Here is a 19,855-nt window from a genome sequence, read left to right as displayed (position 1 = left end):
ATACGTGACTAGATATATTGTTTATAATGAGCTTTAAACAGCTGAAGGTCTCCAATTCTTTCAAAATGTAATTAAAGATGTTTTAACGCTACAGTGAAACTACTGTTGGAAGCGCATTGATATCATAATTGGACATGAATCTTTGTAATCAACTTGGTCTTTTAATATGATATCAAGCAAGTAGTTTGTAGTAAAGAATATTTTCCTCTATTATCTTATATTTAAAAATCATGAAGCAATCAGCAGGACAATTTTAATAATGAAGTCATTGTTTAATTCAAATTTTCCGCTTCGAACGACATTGTAAGTTGTCAGCCATCACTGTTCGTAGGCTACAGTGTAGCAGACGTACAAAGTGCTCATCGGTGTAAAAAAGGCACACACTCTAGAATGGCAGCAAAACGTGTTCCTACCATGCTTTTTGGTAATTATTACGCATATTTTTGTCTCCCAAGAGTCATACAAAGTATAAACTTTGTTGCATATAGGATTATACGTGTACAATTTTTCTATCACTACTGTGCAAACTTACATAACTAATTCAATCTTTTTCCTGTATAGGACCCTCTCTTAGAGAATGGGCATATAATATGTCTGGTTTCAACAAATATGGTAAGTATCATCAAATTAAATTTAACGTGTAATTTAAAGCATTGAATTTGAACATTGTGCATTGTTGGTTCACATAGGTTTGATGCGTGATGATGTCATTAACGAGACACCTGATGTGGTAGAAGCACTTCGTCGCCTTCCCAAGCACCTTGTAGATGAACGAAATTTCCGACTCATTCGAGCTGCACAACTTGATTTTTGCAAAGTTATATTACCTAAGGAAGAATGGACAAAATACAGCGAAGTAAGTATACAACAAATTATAAGCAATATATTACAAGTCTGAGCATTTTACATTGTTCTGCTATATATTCTTATATTTGACAGTTTCTATTTACAGTTTAATAATTGTCTGTTATTTTACAGGATGTAAGATATCTTGCTCCATACATAGAGGAGGTTCAGAAGGAACGTAAGGAGAGAGAAAAATGGGAAAAGGAATAAATCGATTAACGACACATAGTATACAACTAATAAATAGTAATTATTCTATCTCTATCATGTATTTCTGTGTATAAACTAAATAATATTGTACTATATTGAAACATATTTTTATCATATTAATCTTAATATATTACAAAATAATGCCCTACATACAATACAAAAAGGAAAAGCGAATGTCAAAAAGACAATGACAAAGTTAAACTCCTTAAAAGGAACATTGCAAGATAAGCTTAATTCTAATATGTGCCACTGTCTTTCATAAATTACCTCAATGTTAGTTATATATTAAAAAAAGAAACGAAGGATGAAAACTGCCAAATTATATGTATGTGACTCCAAAGTTAATCACACGCGCCTGTAACAGACAGCACTGCTATCTTTGAAGTAAAACGGGTAGCTCGTTCACAGGCGCAGCGTCATTCAAATTGAAAGCCAACGGTCACACGTTAAACTCCTTAGAACATCAGCGTGTAGAAGAAAACTTGTGAAGCCACGAAAGAACATAAAATGTATCCGAAAAAGAAATTCAGCATCCAATCGACGATCCTTTTAAAAGTAACATGAAGGTGAAAAGTCCCCAAATGGCAATAACAACGAAAACTCCATCATACGTATGTATACATATATACGCATTATATAGTTTAGCATCCCTTACGCAATCACTTACTAATTTCTTGCCTCGTTATAGTGACCGGACGTGTCTCGTCTTCAAAACGTCTCAAAATAAACCACGTTATATTTTATATAAAAATCCTAGAACCTGCCAAGCGTGAAACTGGCCTTAAAATTGCAAGGTGTTGCGGTATTGTATATATGTATAGGATCCACAGGCAGTTCTATAAGGGGTGCAGATGGGTGGTACACACAGGCCGGTCTGATGGATCAATATTCAACCCTCCCCCCATCCTCGTACATGCGATCAGTGGTGCCCCGACCGAAGATTTTTCTCAAACTGGGTTAAGTCGCTCGTCTTTGCTTGAGGGCGGTTGGTTTTAACGTGGTTTGTCGGTCGGAAAACGTCGATTGTAAAAGCTGTGCATTTTCCAGAGGAACGTGATCCGGATGAAACGACCGTGAAGTTGAAGATCGTCGGAGATCACGGTAGAACGATGGACAGTGGGGTAAAAGCGTGCTTTTTTAATTTCATCCCTTACACGTTTTATCCAGTAACAGTCGTCCATTCTCTTTGGACACTCAACCGTCTCTGTTCGCCGCGTTACACCGTTTGTGCTTTTCTCTGTTTCCTCGTGACTCTACATGTGTCGCTATGCTGACGCACCGGTTCTTCTTTCAGTTAATCGTAGGGTACAGTACGTACAGGTTGTGCGTTAAAAATACGTCGCGCGTGCTTTTTACATAGAAGTGATTTCGGGAATTTTTCTTTTCTTTATATGATCCTCTAAGAGGTACGTGTGTCGGACAATTAAATATTGGATATCCAAAGGACAAGTCGAATTTAACGATGTTAACTTGCAATTAACGTCATTATCATCTGAATACTGCATAATTGACTGTTCACTTTAGATTCTTACTGTACTGATTATCGCATCGGGAAGATTTGAACGAAATTTTTGTGACTTTTGAGTTAATTCATTCTAAAGAAAATTTTTACTGTCTAATCGGACTACGGGAAATTTATGAAAAATATGGTGTCAGTGTTGAACGTAGTGTCGAGTAGCTACGGTACATTTTTAAAAAATATGTTTATATTTTTGCACGTTAGTACTTGATAACGTTAGTGTTAGACGTGCTTCTTTCTCACTAATTCTCTTTATTCCTTTTCCGATATGTAACATGATGTAATTCCATTGGAATTATTTACAGATATGGGAACAGCAGCAATCGGCTCGCTTTCACGCGAGGAAAACGATAGAAAAGAATTCTAGAAGTCAATCGCGTCACTTTAGTTCGCGTAAGAATACCGTTATTTTATGCATCACTCATCAATAATTCGTTACAACCCTTATAATTAAATATTAATTATTGAAATTGAAGCGTCAAAGTCATGACGTTCGAGAACACGGGTGCTGAGCCGAAACACTACCTCCGCCACATGTACAAAGCTACAAAGACAGAATTGATGTTATTAGGAACAAAATAAACGAGGAAAACGAGAAAGGAGAAACACAAAAAGAAGAAATATTAATTGAAGTAAAAACGAAAGAGTATCTATATATCTATACACACAGACAACATATGTAGACGCATATGCTATATTCTAATGAGCAAGTATTTATGTATGCAGTTATAAAATCAACTCTGAAGACACACAATAGGATAGACTGTTCTTCCTCTGTACGAGTAATTCTCGTTTGCTAGTGAATTGATTGTCATAGAAAAGTATTAAAAGATTTAGAAGATAAATTAGAATAGGGCTTAGACTGTTGTAACTATAGAAAGAGAATTTTGAAGAGCCTGAAGACAAAGCATAAAAGTGACTATCACCTGTAACGAGCATGGCTATCATTCCCTACGACGAGAGTTTGCTGTGGCTGGTGATTGTTGGATTCATTGTTGCGTTCATCCTAGCCTTTGGTATCGGTGCCAATGATGTTGCAAATAGTTTTGGTACCAGTGTCGGTGCTGGTGTACTTAGCATAACACAGGCTTGCATATTGGCTACGATTTTCGAAATTGCTGGTGCTGTACTCATAGGATATAAGGTAAGCTCCGTAACGTAATATCACGCAATTAAATTATACATGTTTTACAGGTTGATCTGATGAATGACTTTCGCTGCTTCAGGTATCTGACACGATGCGAAAAGGTATTTTGGATGTGTCCTTGTACGAAGGACACGAGAAGGAGCTGATGATCGGTGCGTTGTCCAGCCTTGCTGGTTCTGGTATCTGGTTGCTGGTTGCGACAGCGTTGAGGCTTCCTATATCCGGTACGCATTCCATCGTGGGTGCCACTGTTGGATTTTCATTGGTTTGTCGAGGTACAGCGGGGGTGAGTTGACGTGTTAATGATTGTGCCAGAGAATATATTTAAAAAATAGGATCCTGTGTCAGTGGCACGTTTTAATAATTCCAGGTGAAATGGATAGCCTTGGCGAATATCGCAGCATCCTGGTTTGCAAGTCCAGTCTTAAGTGGCGCCGTGTCGGGCTCCATTTTTTGGCTCTTGAGAAGATCAGTTTTAAGATCCAGCAAGCCCTTTGATCGAGGCTTACACGTTCTTCCTCTGGCCTATGGTCTTACGATTGCTGTCAATATATTGTCTGTGGCGCATGACGGGCCTAAACGTGAGTTCATTTTATATTTTATCCTTATCGTCCTCGTTCATAATTGTTTATCATCTTCTAGTCTTAATGTTGGATAAGATGCCATGGTGGGGTAGTGCGATAACCGCCGTGACAGCAGGACTCTTGTCTGGCATCGTGGTCTATTTGTTTGTCGTACCTTGGCAAAGAAAAAGAATATTGGTATCCGACAATACAGAAGACAAGACTACTGATTTCAGTACCTGTGACAGAAAAGAGACTACTGCACTGTCAGTCATCTCCCAAGCACCATCCGGAAGTGGTGCCAATGATAACAGCAAAGAGGAGCCACCGAAGCTACGAGGAAACAATAGTGCAAGTCCATTATTGTTAGCGGCTGGTGCCGACGTTGAAGGCGTTCAGGCGGAAGTGGAAGGAGAGGATCAAGAGCTGCCGGAAGTCTCAAAACTGTTTTCCTTTTTGCAAGTACTCACAGCGGCTTTTGGTAGCTTTGCACACGGCGGAAATGACGTGAGCAACGCTATTGGACCTCTTATCGCACTGTGGGCTGTTTATGCCGAAGGATCCGCACGTCAGGAAGCTGATACGCCACTGTTGATTCTTCTCTACGGTGGTCTGGGAATTTCAACAGGTCTTTGGGTGTGGGGTAGAAGAGTCATTCAGACACTTGGACAAGACCTGGCACGTATTACACCTACAACAGGATTCACTATAGAGGTATGTACAAAATTTCATTAATAAAATATTTATTTGATAGAAAATTCCTATATTATTTTTTTTCTTCATGCAGGTAGGAGCTGCCGTCACTGTTCTGTTAGCAAGCAAAGCTGGTTTACCAGTTTCCACTACACATTGTAAAGTTGGTTCTGTTGTCTGCGTGGGATGGGTATCACGTGGAGGGGATGGTGTCTCTTGGAGATTATTTCGCAATATTGCATTTGCTTGGTTGATTACTGTTCCGGTCGCAGCTTGTCTGTCAGCTGGATGTATGGCGCTCTTTAGGGAATTTATGACTTTGTGATTGGATCAATAGGCGTTTATGAATCATTGAGCAAATACCATCCAGTGCTACCATTGTCAATAAATTATTAAGAAATAAATTATAAAAATCTGGGACATCACGTTTTCCTTCTTCATTTTAAACCTATTGAAAAATTAAAGTCATTCGTAGATTAAATTCGAGTTTAGTATCAGTTTACTGATGGCAAGGTAGAATTAACTTACAACAGTGTTTAAATTTTACCGCCAAATACATCTACCCTGACAACGGCTTGTTGATAAAGGATCGATACGATGTTCAGGTTGTTATGGAAATAAACTGACTGGATTGTGTAATCGAGTGTAAAGGCTCTACTCAAAACTTTTTGACAGTTTGCAGATCATGGGCGATTAGAATTATTTTTGAAATATATATACACTCATATTGTCGAAGAATTTTAATTTTAAAAAATGCATGAACTTCCGTTACTTCCTGGATACAGTTGTCACGATTCCACAGTGAGTATTTAATTACGCCCTTTATTTAATTGTCTCAGGATGACACGCACACCCGCAACATATAACCTATTTCTTAAAAAAGGTGCAGGATTATAAATTGAAGCAGAAATTCAATTTTCTAAATGGTTTTCGTGTCTTGAGAGACTCGAATATTGGAATCGGCAGAAGACCAATAGATACAGCATCCAGTGCTTACGCGGGCGATTTGGATTCTGTACAGTGGGTATTAATTTCCAGCTCATAATTGAATTAAATGCCCTAGATAAGTAAAACCTTATAAAAATATTTGATCCCATAAACAAATACCAGGTACGATCCATCATTAACGTATGGCCGAGTACGTGAATACGCATATCAACAATTCGTGCCACATTATGCCAAGTTTGCACAAAAGTGTTTATGCTTCAAAGCATTCTTTCGTCAAGGAATATTTAATTCTCCGGACGAACACTTTCGTATACGCCACGTGAATATTATTTACTTCCTAGAAGACGACACTATACTGGTTTCCGAACCACCGGTTGACAATGCAGGATTCAAGCAAGGTAAATTGGTACGTCGTGAAAGGATTGTCAAAAATATACATGGCGATTATTACCATTGGAAGGATCTGAACGTCGGCATAGATATCGGTAACGAAAATTATTTAAAGTAATTATTTTCTAACCTCAATATTTTATTAATTAATTTTACCTTGTATTCAGCAATATACGGGGTTGTCTATCATACAGTGGACTGCGATCTCTTCACCAGAGAATTCTTGTGCAGTCAGGGTATTGACGTTGGCGACAAGGAAGAATTACCTCCGGATCCTTACATTCAATTTCGTGCTGCCAAGAGCAAAGCATCTTCGTGCGTAACACCAGTCGCTGACGATCCTCGGCGTCGTTTTCTGGAATACGATGGAATGGTTCTATCGTTCGACGCCATTTGGAACGATGATTTTTATCAGGTCATGTATTTCTTGACTGATGACACTGTGGCCGTTCGTGAGATTCACAGACCGAACGATGGTAAGGACCCCGTGGCCATGTTGCTGAAAAGGACTAAATTGCCAAAAAATTGGAAGGACGTACCGTCTTCGTTTCCTGGAATATATATGGAACGTGGGGATCTGGAAGTCGTGGAATATTACACACCGCAAGATTTTAAGGTGCGAAATTTCAGTATTGCTTTAACACTATTTCTTTTCTGCTTTCGAACGTCTTTCAGATAGGCGATACTATTTTTATCTTTGGTCGACGGTTCTTTCTTTACGACTGCGACGCCTTCACCAGGAAGTATTACTCGGGAATGTTGGGCTTGGTACAGCCACCCAGAATCTGTCCACCTGTCAAGGAAGAAAGATCTTCACCAAAGTATCAGCCACCTCCCCACATCCCTTTTGGTACGCCAGAAGATACTTTGGCTAGTTGTTTGAGCTTCATGCCAAAACCGCCCAAGAAGGACGTGGTGCGACAGTTGTACAATTTTCCAAAGAAACTGAGGTACTCCATGATAATGGAAGCTGTGCATCCGGAAGATGAGGATCGCGATTTCATACTTGAATATAACCTCAGTGATGGGACAATCCTGATAAGTGAAATTGAGAAACGTAACTCAGGACGCCGTGCTGGATGTTTCCTGAACTCGATGTTAGTACCAAAGCCAGGTACCGATAAAACTAACCCAGTGTACTATACGCCAGAAGACTTTTACATCGGTGCTAAAATCAATATTTTCAATCATCGATTTATCATCAACGGCGCCGATCTTTTCGTGTATCGATATATCGAAGCGAATCCAGAGAAATTTCCACAAGAGTTACGAGACCAAATCAGAAATTATTTCGTCGCTAAAGGTCTGCTGAAGGACGACATTGCCATGAGAGCAAGGCAAATAAGGGATACCGAAGACACTAAACCGGATCTAGATCCAAATTTAGCGGAACCGCACAAGGACTCGTTAGATCCAGGAGAGTGTCTAGCAGATTTTGAAAAGGATGCTCAAAAGAGATACGAGGGTGAACATGGTGAACTTAGACCACCAACACCACCACCTGAGGAATTGTGTCCAGGATTAGCAACCGTGAACGAGCCGGTACCATTGCGTTCATATGAACCACAAGATGAACCGAAACTCCAATCATCTCATCGTAGAAAGGAAATCAAATGGGCTGATCAAGTAATAGACACATTCTTATAATTTCAAACAAAAAAATCTCAAGTAAATCTAATCTCGAATTTCTGATAATTATTCTAGATTGATAAAGACAGTAAAGGTCATCCTGTAATATCATGCCGACCTGAATATCCCGAATGTAAGACAATTATTCCACGCGAATGCGCAACGCCCCACTATTTCAAGCAACGCGACCGAAGATTCGAGGTACTTCATTAATTTTCTTTTGACCAGCAGTTCACATAAATTCTCCATTCCATTGATTTTTCCTCAGGTAGCTCAGCTGATGTATGAAAATGCAACAGAACCATCTAAACCCAAGTTTCCACCAGAAGTACCAATGTATGAACGTGAACCTGGCAGAAACGTGATTAGCATGGCAGGGTCAGCATATAAAGCTTCATAAAATTTTCTCCTAACCTTTCAACTTCCTTAGTCCAATTTTATGACAATGTACCAATTTTTTTTTTTCATACTTCAATCCCACGCTAGGACCTCAATGGTGAATGTTTTACAATATATTTTTTAATTGATATTCAAAGAGTACTCGTTTCTCTTTTGACCTATCATCGATTTTCTTTGTCTTGTTATGTATATATACATACACTTCTGGTAAGTTTTGAGGAAGACATGTCAAGGACTTCTATTATCTTCATTTGTATTCTATTACGGTGCCAAATCAATTCCAACAACGTGAACAGTCGTTGCGTTGCTAACGAAATGTCTGATTCATCATCCAGATTCGCGGCTATGGAGATTATGAGCACGTGGTACGACTGTACGTTTTACATCATAAGAAAATAGGATAAAAATTAATAAACTGTTAGTCCTGCAGATCATACCTCACGTGTGAGACATTTAACTGTTGAGATTAGCTAATCTGATTAAAATTTTCAAAAACACAGGCATCTAATTGGTTAATTTCACGAGTTAGACTTCAGTTAACTTTGTTGAAACCAACCCTTATTCAAAGCAAGATAACTGATAATTAATAGAATTCGAATAGTAATTTTTTAGCGACCCTAGTAAACGTAATCGTGTACTCGCGCCCTCTAGTGTAAGACAATTAATAACAGATAGTATTAACAATAAGAATCGTGTCTCGTGAAATTCTCATCAAATATTACAATAATAATAATCATCCACGTTACAATAGAGTAACTGTAATATTATTTCTTCTTGTTGTATAATAATCTTAAATCATTTGCTGCGATCCACGATTAATATAATAATAGGTAATATTATATATAATTCGCAATAGATAATAGAATATGTTTAAAATAATCAGCAGACAATAATTTCAATTATTATCCATCGATCGAGCGCGATTACATAATGAACTTAAAACTTCGTGGCAAGCCCCTGCACCTTGTGTATGTTCTTTTTTTTTTCTTTTCCTTTTAATTTATCATTCTTAATCAAGATGGGAGAGGGCCTTCTCTCAGTTGCAGGCACCAGATTATATGTTCATTGGAGTTTTCAAATGGTAATTAATTCAAACGACACTTGCTTACAATATCGTCCTTGCATAGAATTTCTTCATTTTCAACAAAAGTACGTTCAAGCGTTTTACAAGGGTTAGTCCACATTGTTATAGTTTCTTGTATCCTTCATTCCGTGTCTTGTTCTTTTTTCATTATCCTCATCATCATCGTTGTCGTCGTCATGATCGTAGTTTACTTCTTTCTCCTTTCTTCTTCACGCATTTTTTTTTTTTTTTAATAACTTGTACGTTTATGAAACACCATTCCACAAATCGCACGCAACACCACACTTTACGCTTATTAAACCGTCTTTCAGGTTCACCCGATGATGTATCCCTTAAAATTCAATTATTTTGCTCACAGTAATTATCATTACATAATATTAATGATGTTTAACGCAACGCTAATTATCATACGGATTAATCATTCAACGAAAGGGAATAGCCTTCAACGACGAGAGTCCCGTCACAGCGGTTAGAAGCCCGTTTGTAGTTTTTCAGGGAGGTAGCGTGGCTTGTTCTCAGGGATGGGAAAAATTGAGGAGTCAAAGGGCATTGAGAGGGGGGGGGAGGGGGGCATTAAAAGTGGATGAGTGAGGGTAAGTGATAAGTTGATAATTAGTCAGAGCGTTCATCCGTCAAGTTGAATACTATTATCAATAGTATTATGCTTCTCTCTTGTAATCGTCGCTACTGACGGGAACCACCTCTGCCTCTTCCGCGACCACCTTCACGATCCTGGACAAAGAACAGACTAATTAAAAAAAAACTATTTCACTTGTTGTCCCTTGTTAACGTCAGGATAAAAGTTACCGTAATTAGCGTCATCATTGCTTTGGCATCTTGGTGAATTCATATGGATGACGAAGTCTCGGCTTACCTTGCGTTGATGTTGGTGTGGATGAGACTGATGAACGTGCTGATGTTGCTGCTGATGCTGTTGCTGCTGATGTTGTTGCTGATGCTGTTGCTGATGCTGCTGCTCACGTAACAATTCGCCGGGATGTACTCTGCCCCGATGATTATTTGATGGATGATGATGCGACACAGGATTGACGGGTACTTTACGCTGATCTTCTTCGGCTTGTCTTCTCTCGTAGTGTCCAAAGTCATCAAAGATACTCGTCGAGTGACGATAAGTGTGGAGTATGCGAAGAACGTGGACGCCCTTCACGTGAGGTACCTCCTGGGCGTCCCTTGAATTTGTCACTGGCTTGTTCTCATTGTTCTCTAACCTAATGTGCCGTAGTTGCACGTTAGGAACGTCCTTCACGTAAATCCAACGCACGCGAAATTGACCCTTCCACTTGTCCTGCGACCACACTGAGCTATTGCTCTGATAATCTACTGGCGAGACCATCTGAGCCATACCGCAGAAGTGTCCAGATCCGTTGACCGAGAAGAACAAGTATAGAGGCGCACCTTCACGATTTGCTTCTCTGTATGCCTGATCGAGTCTCTTATTTCCATGCTCTGTGCTACACCAGATTTCATACTTGATGGACCTGTGGATGTCGTCTTCCGAATAAGACTTGATGACAAAGAACCTAGCTCCAGGAGCAGTCTGATCGAAATCCACAGGATTATAGTCGTTCTTCACTTTAAGTTCATCAAGCACAGGGTGCGAGGGAGGTTGTTGCGGCGGTGGAAGCTGAGGTTGTTGCTGTGTCGGTTGATGTGGAGGTGGTTGAGACTGCATTTGAATTTGAGGCTGTGGCGGTGGCGGAGGTGTTGGCTGTCTAGCCCAGCACGGTGGAGGTGGCCTCTGTCTTTGAACGGGAGGTGGTGGCGGAGGTACAGGAGGTTGCACTTGTGGTGGCGGAGGAGCTTTTGGAGGTGGTGCTGAAGATTTGCCTTCGCCCCACGTTCCGATATCCATGTTATGTTTTCCAGGCACCATCGGTGGCGGAGGCATACCAGCCTTCTTCTTCATTCCTTGGGAAGAAGACATTGGGGGCACTGGCTTGGCTGGTTGACTTGCCACACTTGCCCATGTTATTTTTCTGGGTTCCTTAGGGTCCAACTTAGCTTGAGAATTCGGAGGAGCCTGCTGCTCCTGCCTAGGAATCTCTCCACTGCCGATAGACAGTCCTTGTACACTCTGCTCAATTGTCTTTATTTCCGCACCGCCAGGAGTCGGGTAATTCTCATTACCCCTCGGCGGCTGGTAGTAGTCCTCGTAGCGTGCTTTACGAGGTGTACCCCAGGTACTGTAGTCGCCGTTTCCATGGAAGTAATTGAAAGCTGGCTGACCGAATGTCCCGAACCCGCCACCTGCACTGGCTGAGAACATCCCGTCCATGCCGTACGCGTCATGACCGATTTGACCTCCGTAACCGGAGAGAAATGCGACCGGGTCTGTACCATTTGACCAGGTACCATCTCCGGCACCAAACGCCTGGTATGGGAATGAAGTCCCCGCATAATAGGGACTATAGGGATCTCCGGTGCCGATCGGATAGCTCGAGTGGTGTTGGGTATTGTTGCCTCCTCGCCAAGAATCAAAACCGGTATCTTCTGCACCAGCGTGCTCCGCTTGCTGTTGTTGCTGCTGCTGGTGCTCCTTGGGACCATTGCTTACTGTTGATCATAAAAAAAAACATTCAGGAATTAAGAAAACTGAATATCTTTCTGCTGATGATACATCGGATGTATATGGTAGAAAATTTATTATGAACTTACGCGAAACCATTATGGAAATCTTCAGTGAACATAGGGCATGTGACTTTAGATGTTTATTAGAGATTTTGTATTATTAAATACTTTGCCACAACTGGAAATCTTATTATACATATAACAGCTGGAGCATTAAAAGGTTTAATCAGAGTCAAGTGAAATTTTATGATCTTATATTAGCTGAGAAACTTTGGTATTAAATACAATTGCCACAGACAAAAGCAAGGTCACTATCATATTGTACTACCGTTGATGTAATCAATGGTAAGATATAAATATATAGCCATAAATTCCTATTACCACATAACAGCATTATATGATTGTTACAACATGTTCTGTAAGTTTATCAATTCAAATCATCTTTTACATTGAATTAAAGTATTGTTTTATTACAAATTATACTTGTATTTGGATATTAAACTGTACATATTCATGTTGATGCACAAATGTTAAAGTGCAATTAAAAGCTACTTTTACTTACAATCTATGCTAACATCTTTAACTTCAAGCTTATGTGCTTAATATATCAAAATCATATTGAATATATTTCATTCATATCACTGTATTACAGATGTACTATGTGTATATATATTAGTAAGAAATCTATTCCTAAGAATCAGTTAATTTATAAGAAAAATAAAAAACCTCATGTTTAAGGAATACTCGATATTCATTAATGAACATACAATAATAATGTTATTTATAAGCTGCAAATGTATGAAATACAATTCATTACCTAAAATCAAAATTATCTCAATGTACACCTTAAAAAATATATTTTGCAATATTAATTGTTATAATAGCAACTGATAAAGAGTATTCCAATAGCAATTCAAAGCTTTATTATATGAAGAACAATATGACAAAGAAAATATGTGTTTAAGCATCCTTTGAAGCAGCAGTTCGAAGCAACTGGTTGTAGTTAGTTTATTATGCAAAAATAATAAAAATTATGATAGATATACTGCCTAGAACACTCACCCTGGCTATTAGTCTGTCCTTTCATCCGCTGCATCGCGTAGCATGTAAAAACATCGAAAATTTAGATGGTATCTCTTCGGCAAATGGGTGCTGCTGCAGAGCAGCCTTAGATGGTAGCGAAGGGATGGACTGACCTGATCTGAAACAGCACCTGCCAATCCAGCTGACATAACCTGCCACACAGTCTATCTGTATATCCCAGAAGAGGGAACACCACCAGCACCACAGTAAGGTCGTGTGTTTTAATATCACACAGAACAAGAGGTACACACAACAGCGTTAGACGAGCCTGCAGGCAGGATCACACCTTGTTTAGTCTGTCGTCTTTTTGACCTGAGACCCTCGCGCACTGCTCTGCAATGTTCCGCCGCGAGAGAATCTCAGGAATTTCACGTATTTCACTCCGAATTCGTAAATTCTCACAAATTTATCTCTTCGGGATAATAACTGCGTGACGTGCACTGACCTCCCGTATGTACCGCCAGTACTGCCAATAGTTGCCATTTGGAAATCCCCACTAGGGATTCTCAAATCTCCCCATAGAATTATGGTTTTTCTCTACGAGATTCCGTTCTTTTTGTGTACGATCACTTTTGAAATACCGGCAAGATAGAAACGGGATAATTTCTATAATATATTATGAGAGAAACATGGAAATACCTTGTTTATGTTAATTTCCGTTGCACTAACTTAAAGACTATTAAATTTAGAAAGAACAATATGTCGATATATGAATTTCTTTTAATAAATACTTCAGTATATACTTTTGATAAGGTCTGAAAATTATAGAAAGTATGATAAAAATATGAAAGTAATGCACTTTATCATTGTTCCGTATTTATTTCTTTTTATATTCTCTTATGATAAATTAAAAAAGACACGTTTTACGAATGATTACTTAAATGCAACGTATGCATTAATAAAGTTATTTGATACCTATTTCTTAAGCTTAGTTAATACTTCCGTTTGTTGCAGCACATGATTTGTGCACATAAATCGGATTTCAGGCTGAATTGAGTTTCGTTTCTACGTTGGATCAATGAAATCATTTAACCAACATGGCGTTGTATGTTGTCGTTTAACAAGTTCCTTGAATACGAAAAAATGTGCAGTTCGCCGACTTAATGACACTAGAATCATTTAATTTCTATCGGTGACTAAAGTCAACGAATCACCATGGATATTCGTGGCATCGAAGTCACCAACCAATTGAGGGTGAACATAATTTTTGTTAATGTAGTTAAAATTGTGACTTTCACATTCATTTTTATAATGAAATATATATATATATATATATATATCCTATAATTTATACATATGATTCGGTATTATGGGTCGATTGAACTATCCGATTAAGTGGATAATTAGCGCAAATGACTTAACATTGTTATTTAATGTATCACGCTCATAAAAAGTTTACATTGAATATTTTATTTTACAGAAAACAGTGAATGTATTGGAAAATCTAATGCTTATTATTTTGTTTAATAGAGTGCTATTCGTGCGAAACTTCTCGAGCTTGGTGTTCGGTATGATGAAGAGTTACCAGACTATATTCTGGTAATGGTTGTCAACAAGAAGTCTCGGCAACAGATGCATGAGGATTTGCATCTATTTCTGGAAGACAGCACAACTCCGTTTGTGGAATGGTTACACGATCAAGTTTTAAAAAAGTTACAAAAGGTCACAGTTGCAAAGAAGAAAACCACACGAGAGTTTGTACCAACAGTGGTAGTCAAGCAGGAAGAGGAAAGAAGGAAACGTAAAAGTAGTGCCACGACCTTCCTAGATGATCAAGTTATAAATCCGAACGGAGAAAAGCCTCAAGATAAACTGATAAAGGAAGACAAAATCTCTGAGAAGTCTACAACAAAATCTTCAACATCTGATCAGAGTTCTGAAGAAAATCAGGGCAAAAATACTGAAAAGAGTATTAAAAACACAAATGCCTCTGATAGCAGATTAGAAACCACATTGGTAGTAACAAATCGTGATATCGATAAATCTATCTCCATAAAAAAAGCTCCAAATCAGACCAATGAACCAAAGAATTCCTTGAATAATACTGTAAGTATATCGACGGATACTCAAATAAGTTCAAAGGCAGTGAATGTATTTTCTAAATTTGCCAAAAAGGACACTAATGTATTGGATAAGAATAATCATACTGAGAAAACTTTGAAAGCTGCAAGTTCTAAAAATTCAGATGATAATGAAAAGTTGAGTGACGAGGAAGAAGAAGACATTGACGATAATGGTGGAAAAAAACTAAAGTCCAGCGTTAACAAACCAAGAATAACTTCAGTAGTATCTGTCAAAAATCGTCTCGGTATAGTATCTCCTAGAAAAAAGTTTGAAGTTCACAGAGATAGAATGGGTTTTGATACTCGCTATCGACAGTCTGAAAAACGCGTTAATAATCGCAGAAATAACTTCTCCCGTCAAAGAACCTTTGATAACGATGATGTCTTCCGCAGAAATCGTGAATTCGAATCCCGAGATCGAGATTCCGACAAGGTTAACGACGTTAAAAATCGACTGGGTATTTCCAAGGAAGAAAAATCTAGCAAAACCATAGAGTCAAAGGACAAGACTTCGACATTAAAATTAAAGTTCACTGAGAAATCCGCTGTTACTGTCAAGGATCGTTTAGGCGTTGCAACTAATAACAAAGTTCAAAGAGATCCTACTGCAAAATCTAAGGAAACAGTAGAATCGCAAAGAATCAGTAATGTTATGACTAATAAGAACATAAAAAATAGATTAGGACCTGTGAAGAATAATTTCAAAGCGCTAGACATCAGACGTGTTCACAGAGCAAAGACATCACAGAGCAGTGAGGATGATGACTGTTTGAATATTGGTGGAGAAGATGAGCTTGACGATGATGCTCAATCTGTTATAAACGTTGGTCCACTCAAATCACACATAATAGCTGTAAAGCGAACAATGCCTGACAGAACCGAAAGGAAGCGACTAAAACTTCCTGAGAAATTTGATAAGGACATCTCAAGTGATGTTGAGGATGATAGTAATGACGATGGTAAAATAGCGAGTAAAGTTATTGTTACACCAAGGCCTTTAAGGCCGTTACCACCAGCACAAAAACGTGCTACTCAATCTTTATTGTTAAGAGCAGTTGCAGAAGCTAATCAATCTGTGGTTAAACAGAAGAATCCAGAGCCTGTGTTATCGGTGAGTATAAAAGGCAGAAGATAAATATATCTGTTACATCATTTATATAAAATTACAGTATCGAAGAACATTTTGCAGTAAGAAAGATATGCAAAGTGTCTTTCAAGTATAACGTTTGCACCATAGGATTTTATTATTATTGAAGGTTTAGAAAAATAAGATACGCAGTGTTTAACAGTTTGAAAAGGCTTATATGAAACGTTATTATTTTTATTACTCTACACTAACGTATGGAATTGTACATTGGAAATAAATGTTTGCTATTGATTGACCAACAAAAAACAAATCGTTTACCCTCACTCATCACTTATCCTTCGCGATATTCAATTACTTAATTATAAATATAGATGCTGCACACTATTTATTTTCTATTTTATGTCTAACAGCGATTGCTTATCTTGCTGGCAAGATATTTATTTTATTAAAACCTTACTTTCGACAGGATAAGAAGCCACTTGTAAAACCTCTCAAGCCAGCCAGTTCGCGAGAAGTAGATCAGAATCTGTTAGTACATTTGAATGCTAGCAAAAGGTTGGTCATGCGGAAAATACGAGTGGATATTAGTAACAAGAATTGCTTTCAAAATCAACACAAGTCTCGTAAGTACGAGTATTAAAAATAATTGTACAATTATAAATAATTTGTACATAATTCAATCATTTTGATTCAGACTATCGAGTAGATCAGACAAGTTCTCAAAAGTAATTTCAACTTTATTTCTTTTACGTTGTAGACTTAGCGCAAGCTGATGCTGATGAACAAAAGGGAGTATTGATGTCTTTATTTCAAAGGAATGACGATAATCAACAATTTTTAGTTACATTAAATGGATATAACAATAATATTAGTAAACAAAAGAATCTTTCTGACGATGAGGAACGTTTGGAAATGGAGGTAATAGAAATTTGCAATTCCCGATTTCGATTTTGTTAAGATTGCACTACTATATTATGTTCATTAATATCACAGGTAAACGAGGGTGATGAATTTACACTTGATACTATACAGACCGACATGTATGTACAAAGTGAATCGTGTTCCAATACATTGCCTTTGACGGACATCGAAGAGGATCTTGATATAAGTGAGGATAAAGGCACCGAAGAGAACAATGAAAATTGTAACATTGAAAATGTGGAAGGTACAGAAGATGTACCGAGGAAACGAAGAAAATTAAGTCCAATAGTATTCAACAGGTCTCGTTCGCCAAGTCCAGCAAAAACAAAACCCGCCACAGTGGCCGTTCCAGCAGCGATTAAAAGTAATAAAAATTATATTCTTATATAATATAAAATTGTATACTCAATGTTAAACATATAATTATTTTTTCTCGGAACAGATGTGCGTCCTTCCGTAGACGCTACTTTGCCAGAGACAGTTGAGAAATCCAGGGAAAAATGCCGTTATTGGCCCAATTGCACTTTAGGAAGTAAATGTGCGTTTTCTCACCCAGCAGTTCCCTGCAGGTAACGATCTTTTTGTTTTCACAATTCTACAATTTTCATTAAACGTAACGCGGAAAGTTTATGTATTTAATTTTTCTTTCAATTTCAGCGCCTTTCCAGCATGCAAGTTTGGTGACAAATGTGCTTATAAACACCCGAAATGTAAATTTGGATTATCTTGTACGAAATTAGGCTGTGTATTTTCGCATCCTACACAACAGTGCAAGTACCATCCATATTGTACCAAACCAGCCTGTCCGTATTCTCATCCCCCAGCAGTAACAACCCTTCCCATAGAAGCTACAAGTCAGAGAGCCAAATTTACTTGGCGAAGACGCGATTAGAATGTTGAATCATAGGGGTGATGAACACCTATGCAAAAAAAATCTAATAAAAAATTCCATATATCGTATCGTTATTGGAAGATGATCCTATAGTGCGACAACGTTTTATCCAATTATCTTGAGCGAAGTAACGTCAGTTACTCATGTAATCATACCCGCTAAATACTTCACTTGGGTAATTAAAAGTCACAGTAATTAACGAGCGATCATTTGTAGACGATGAAATTTGCTTACCAATTAAGATCTCGTACCTAATCATGTGAATTGCCATTCGTGCACTTCTAGCATTAACTGAATGTATCGAATGTACCTAGGTGAACAAAGAATTACAAAAATGATACGTAACCTTAGGAAGATGTACGTTTATTAATTACTATTATTAACGGCTGTAAAAGTATTGACTATTTATTATCCGTCATCCAGCAATTTGTAATTATATTCCATTTATGTATTCGACAAGAAGCTGTTAACATACGTATGTATGTAACATTAAAATATGTATATTCCTATTATTGAGATATAGCGTTTAGGTATACAATAAGATTTTTCTTTGTTTCAGAATATTTTTCATTTGCTACCATCAATTAATAAACAAAAAATTCAACTACCTTTCTACAATTTTCTTTTCGGAGTATCTTTTGAAGATTGTTTACCGATTGAGTACAAATAGGCAATAAATCGTTAATAAATTAATAATCACTAACCTATGATGAATGACATTTTTATTACACCAATAATAACTGATAATTAAAATTATTTTCAGAATACCTAAGAAATACTGGAACGAAGAATGACATAAATGTACCTCAAATGTCAAAAATAAATTTTTATTTTCTCCTGCTATCAAATGAACGCTCGTTTTCGATAATTCCATTTAAATTAATTATTCATTTTTGCATATAGATTATACTTAAACGATAATTAGGTATCGCACAAATTGATCTACGTAAGATGCGAGAAAGAGATTGAGCGTCACAAGTTTTGGAATACTATAAGCTTTAACTTTGATTTTCAAAAAATATTTCATGTATTAGTATTCTATATAGACAATTATTTACCACTTTTGTTTGTTCCTAAAAATTTATTTTCATCTCTAGTCTTGAAATTATTACGTGCCATGAGTGAAAAGGACGCTTACTCCACCGCCATTTTTGGAGAACAACGCATGACCCTACACCGGATACCGTTCTATGTACCTGAATAAATGGCAACAACGCAAATTTTATTATTCCGCTGTTTCTAGATTGTAAAAATAATTATTAATGAATATTTTATGCCTTTATAAAATCATTATAATATGTAATGAGCCAAATGTTAATTTCAAACTTGGATTTATCTAGTCTGAATGATTACAGATCTTTATGCCAAAAATACTACATACACTTTTCCTCATGGGAGATACATAACACCATGAGATATAAAACAAAGATTCAGCCTGAAAAAGTAAACAGCATTTTCCAACGACATGTTGTAGAAAAGTTGAGAAAAATAAATTGACTTCTTGTGAGTATCATATGTCAAAATGAATTCGATTGACACATTTAATTAGCTTTAAGGCGTCATAATAGTAACAGGATTTTTGTTGTAACTCTTGCTACAGACTGTACTGGTCTTAATCGTCGGAGCACAGAGAGGATTCGCGGCTGTGACAAAAATATAAACATTATTATACGCAGATAATCATTGAGCATGTAATTTTGCACTGACACGTTTGTAGCAAACGAATAATTTCGGGTAGAAATACATTTTTGTATCTTGAACGCAACAATTAGGCTAGCTTCGTTTTAAAGAA

The 19,855-nt window shown here is 37.5% G+C and overlaps 5 protein-coding genes across 12 annotated transcripts; 4 read left to right on the top strand and 1 right to left on the bottom strand.

Annotated features, from left to right (window-relative positions):
* The first annotated feature begins 154 nt into the window (after positions 1-154).
* Positions 155-1,161, top strand: LOC107264237 (cytochrome b-c1 complex subunit 7). The gene is made up of 4 exons (XM_015732278.2): positions 155-424; positions 562-612; positions 690-856; positions 979-1,161. Exons 1-4 carry the CDS (start codon positions 391-393, stop codon positions 1,054-1,056), a joined length of 330 nt encoding a protein of 109 aa, XP_015587764.1. The 5' UTR covers positions 155-390; the 3' UTR covers positions 1,057-1,161.
* A 140-nt stretch (positions 1,162-1,301) lies between these two features.
* LOC107264236 (sodium-dependent phosphate transporter 1-A) lies at positions 1,302-5,398 on the top strand. Of its 7 annotated transcripts, none has more exons than XM_015732273.2 (8): positions 1,302-1,667; positions 1,745-2,177; positions 2,881-2,968; positions 3,052-3,719; positions 3,802-4,008; positions 4,093-4,303; positions 4,365-4,999; positions 5,073-5,398. In XM_015732273.2, exons 4-8 carry the CDS (start codon positions 3,513-3,515, stop codon positions 5,301-5,303), a joined length of 1,491 nt encoding a protein of 496 aa, XP_015587759.1. In that variant the 5' UTR covers positions 1,302-1,667; positions 1,745-2,177; positions 2,881-2,968; positions 3,052-3,512; the 3' UTR covers positions 5,304-5,398. The 7 variants fall into 7 exon arrangements, with proteins under 7 accessions (XP_015587759.1, XP_024937246.1, XP_024937248.1 ...); XM_025081478.1 differs by having other exon boundaries at positions 2,881-3,207; positions 3,302-3,719; XM_025081480.1 differs by lacking the exons at positions 1,302-1,667; positions 1,745-2,177 and adding an exon at positions 2,206-2,462.
* A 141-nt stretch (positions 5,399-5,539) lies between these two features.
* LOC107264233 (EF-hand domain-containing protein 1) lies at positions 5,540-8,480 on the top strand. The gene is made up of 7 exons (XM_015732268.2): positions 5,540-5,779; positions 5,862-5,998; positions 6,089-6,411; positions 6,484-6,932; positions 6,992-7,942; positions 8,021-8,146; positions 8,214-8,480. Exons 1-7 carry the CDS (start codon positions 5,732-5,734, stop codon positions 8,343-8,345), a joined length of 2,166 nt encoding a protein of 721 aa, XP_015587754.1. The 5' UTR covers positions 5,540-5,731; the 3' UTR covers positions 8,346-8,480.
* A 733-nt stretch (positions 8,481-9,213) lies between these two features.
* On the bottom strand, positions 9,214-13,583 carry LOC107264235 (YTH domain-containing family protein 3). Of its 2 annotated transcripts, none has more exons than XM_025081476.1 (4): positions 13,214-13,583; positions 13,080-13,107; positions 10,236-12,002; positions 9,214-10,160 (listed from the first exon to the last, which is right to left on the bottom strand). In XM_025081476.1, exons 1-4 carry the CDS (start codon positions 13,247-13,249, stop codon positions 10,153-10,155), a joined length of 1,839 nt encoding a protein of 612 aa, XP_024937244.1. In that variant the 5' UTR covers positions 13,250-13,583; the 3' UTR covers positions 9,214-10,152. The 2 variants fall into 2 exon arrangements, with proteins under 2 accessions (XP_024937244.1, XP_015587757.1); XM_015732271.2 differs by having other exon boundaries at positions 10,303-12,002; positions 13,214-13,581.
* Positions 13,584-14,105: 522 nt separating this feature from the next.
* Positions 14,106-18,766, top strand: LOC107264268 (zinc finger CCCH domain-containing protein 14). Its single transcript, XM_015732351.2, has 7 exons — positions 14,106-14,294; positions 14,571-16,274; positions 16,717-16,873; positions 17,008-17,168; positions 17,244-17,535; positions 17,614-17,740; positions 17,829-18,766. Exons 1-7 carry the CDS (start codon positions 14,256-14,258, stop codon positions 18,061-18,063), a joined length of 2,715 nt encoding a protein of 904 aa, XP_015587837.1. The 5' UTR covers positions 14,106-14,255; the 3' UTR covers positions 18,064-18,766.
* Positions 18,767-19,855: the final 1,089 nt, after the last annotated feature.

Source organism: Cephus cinctus, unplaced genomic scaffold, assembly GCF_000341935.2.
Source record: "Cephus cinctus unplaced genomic scaffold, Ccin1 Ccin1_scaffold0168, whole genome shotgun sequence".
Lineage (NCBI taxonomy): Eukaryota > Metazoa > Arthropoda > Insecta > Hymenoptera > Cephidae > Cephus > Cephus cinctus.
This window is presented reverse-complemented; position numbering and strand designations above follow the sequence as displayed.

Bases quoted from the DNA above. Each gene is read 5' to 3' on its own strand.
- LOC107264237 (XM_015732278.2), top strand. From the start codon at position 391: ATGGCAGCAAAACGTGTTCCTACCATGCTTTTTG. The intron at 425-561 runs GTAATTATTACG...TTTCCTGTATAG, and splicing joins TGTTCCTACCATGCTTTTTG to GACCCTCTCTTAGAGAATGG. The intron at 613-689 runs GTAAGTATCATC...TGGTTCACATAG, and splicing joins GTCTGGTTTCAACAAATATG to GTTTGATGCGTGATGATGTC.
- LOC107264236 (XM_015732273.2), top strand. From the start codon at position 3,513: ATGGCTATCATTCCCTACGACGAGAGTTTGCTGTGGCTGGTGATTGTT. The intron at 3,720-3,801 runs GTAAGCTCCGTA...TCGCTGCTTCAG, and splicing joins CTGTACTCATAGGATATAAG to GTATCTGACACGATGCGAAA. The intron at 4,009-4,092 runs GTGAGTTGACGT...TAATAATTCCAG, and splicing joins TTTGTCGAGGTACAGCGGGG to GTGAAATGGATAGCCTTGGC.
- LOC107264233 (XM_015732268.2), top strand. From the start codon at position 5,732: ATGCATGAACTTCCGTTACTTCCTGGATACAGTTGTCACGATTCCACA. The intron at 5,780-5,861 runs GTGAGTATTTAA...TTCTTAAAAAAG, and splicing joins ACAGTTGTCACGATTCCACA to GTGCAGGATTATAAATTGAA. The intron at 5,999-6,088 runs GTGGGTATTAAT...AACAAATACCAG, and splicing joins GGCGATTTGGATTCTGTACA to GTACGATCCATCATTAACGT.
- LOC107264235 (XM_025081476.1), bottom strand. From the start codon at position 13,249: ATGTCAGCTGGATTGGCAGGTGCTGTTTCAGATCAG. The intron at 13,108-13,213 runs GTCAGTCCATCC...TACGCGATGCAG, and splicing joins CAGGTGCTGTTTCAGATCAG to CGGATGAAAGGACAGACTAA. The intron at 12,003-13,079 runs GTGAGTGTTCTA...TATGATCAACAG, and splicing joins AGGACAGACTAATAGCCAGG to TAAGCAATGGTCCCAAGGAG.
- LOC107264268 (XM_015732351.2), top strand. From the start codon at position 14,256: ATGGATATTCGTGGCATCGAAGTCACCAACCAATTGAGG. The intron at 14,295-14,570 runs GTGAACATAATT...TTTGTTTAATAG, and splicing joins AAGTCACCAACCAATTGAGG to AGTGCTATTCGTGCGAAACT. The intron at 17,741-17,828 runs GTAACGATCTTT...TTTCAATTTCAG, and splicing joins CACCCAGCAGTTCCCTGCAG to CGCCTTTCCAGCATGCAAGT.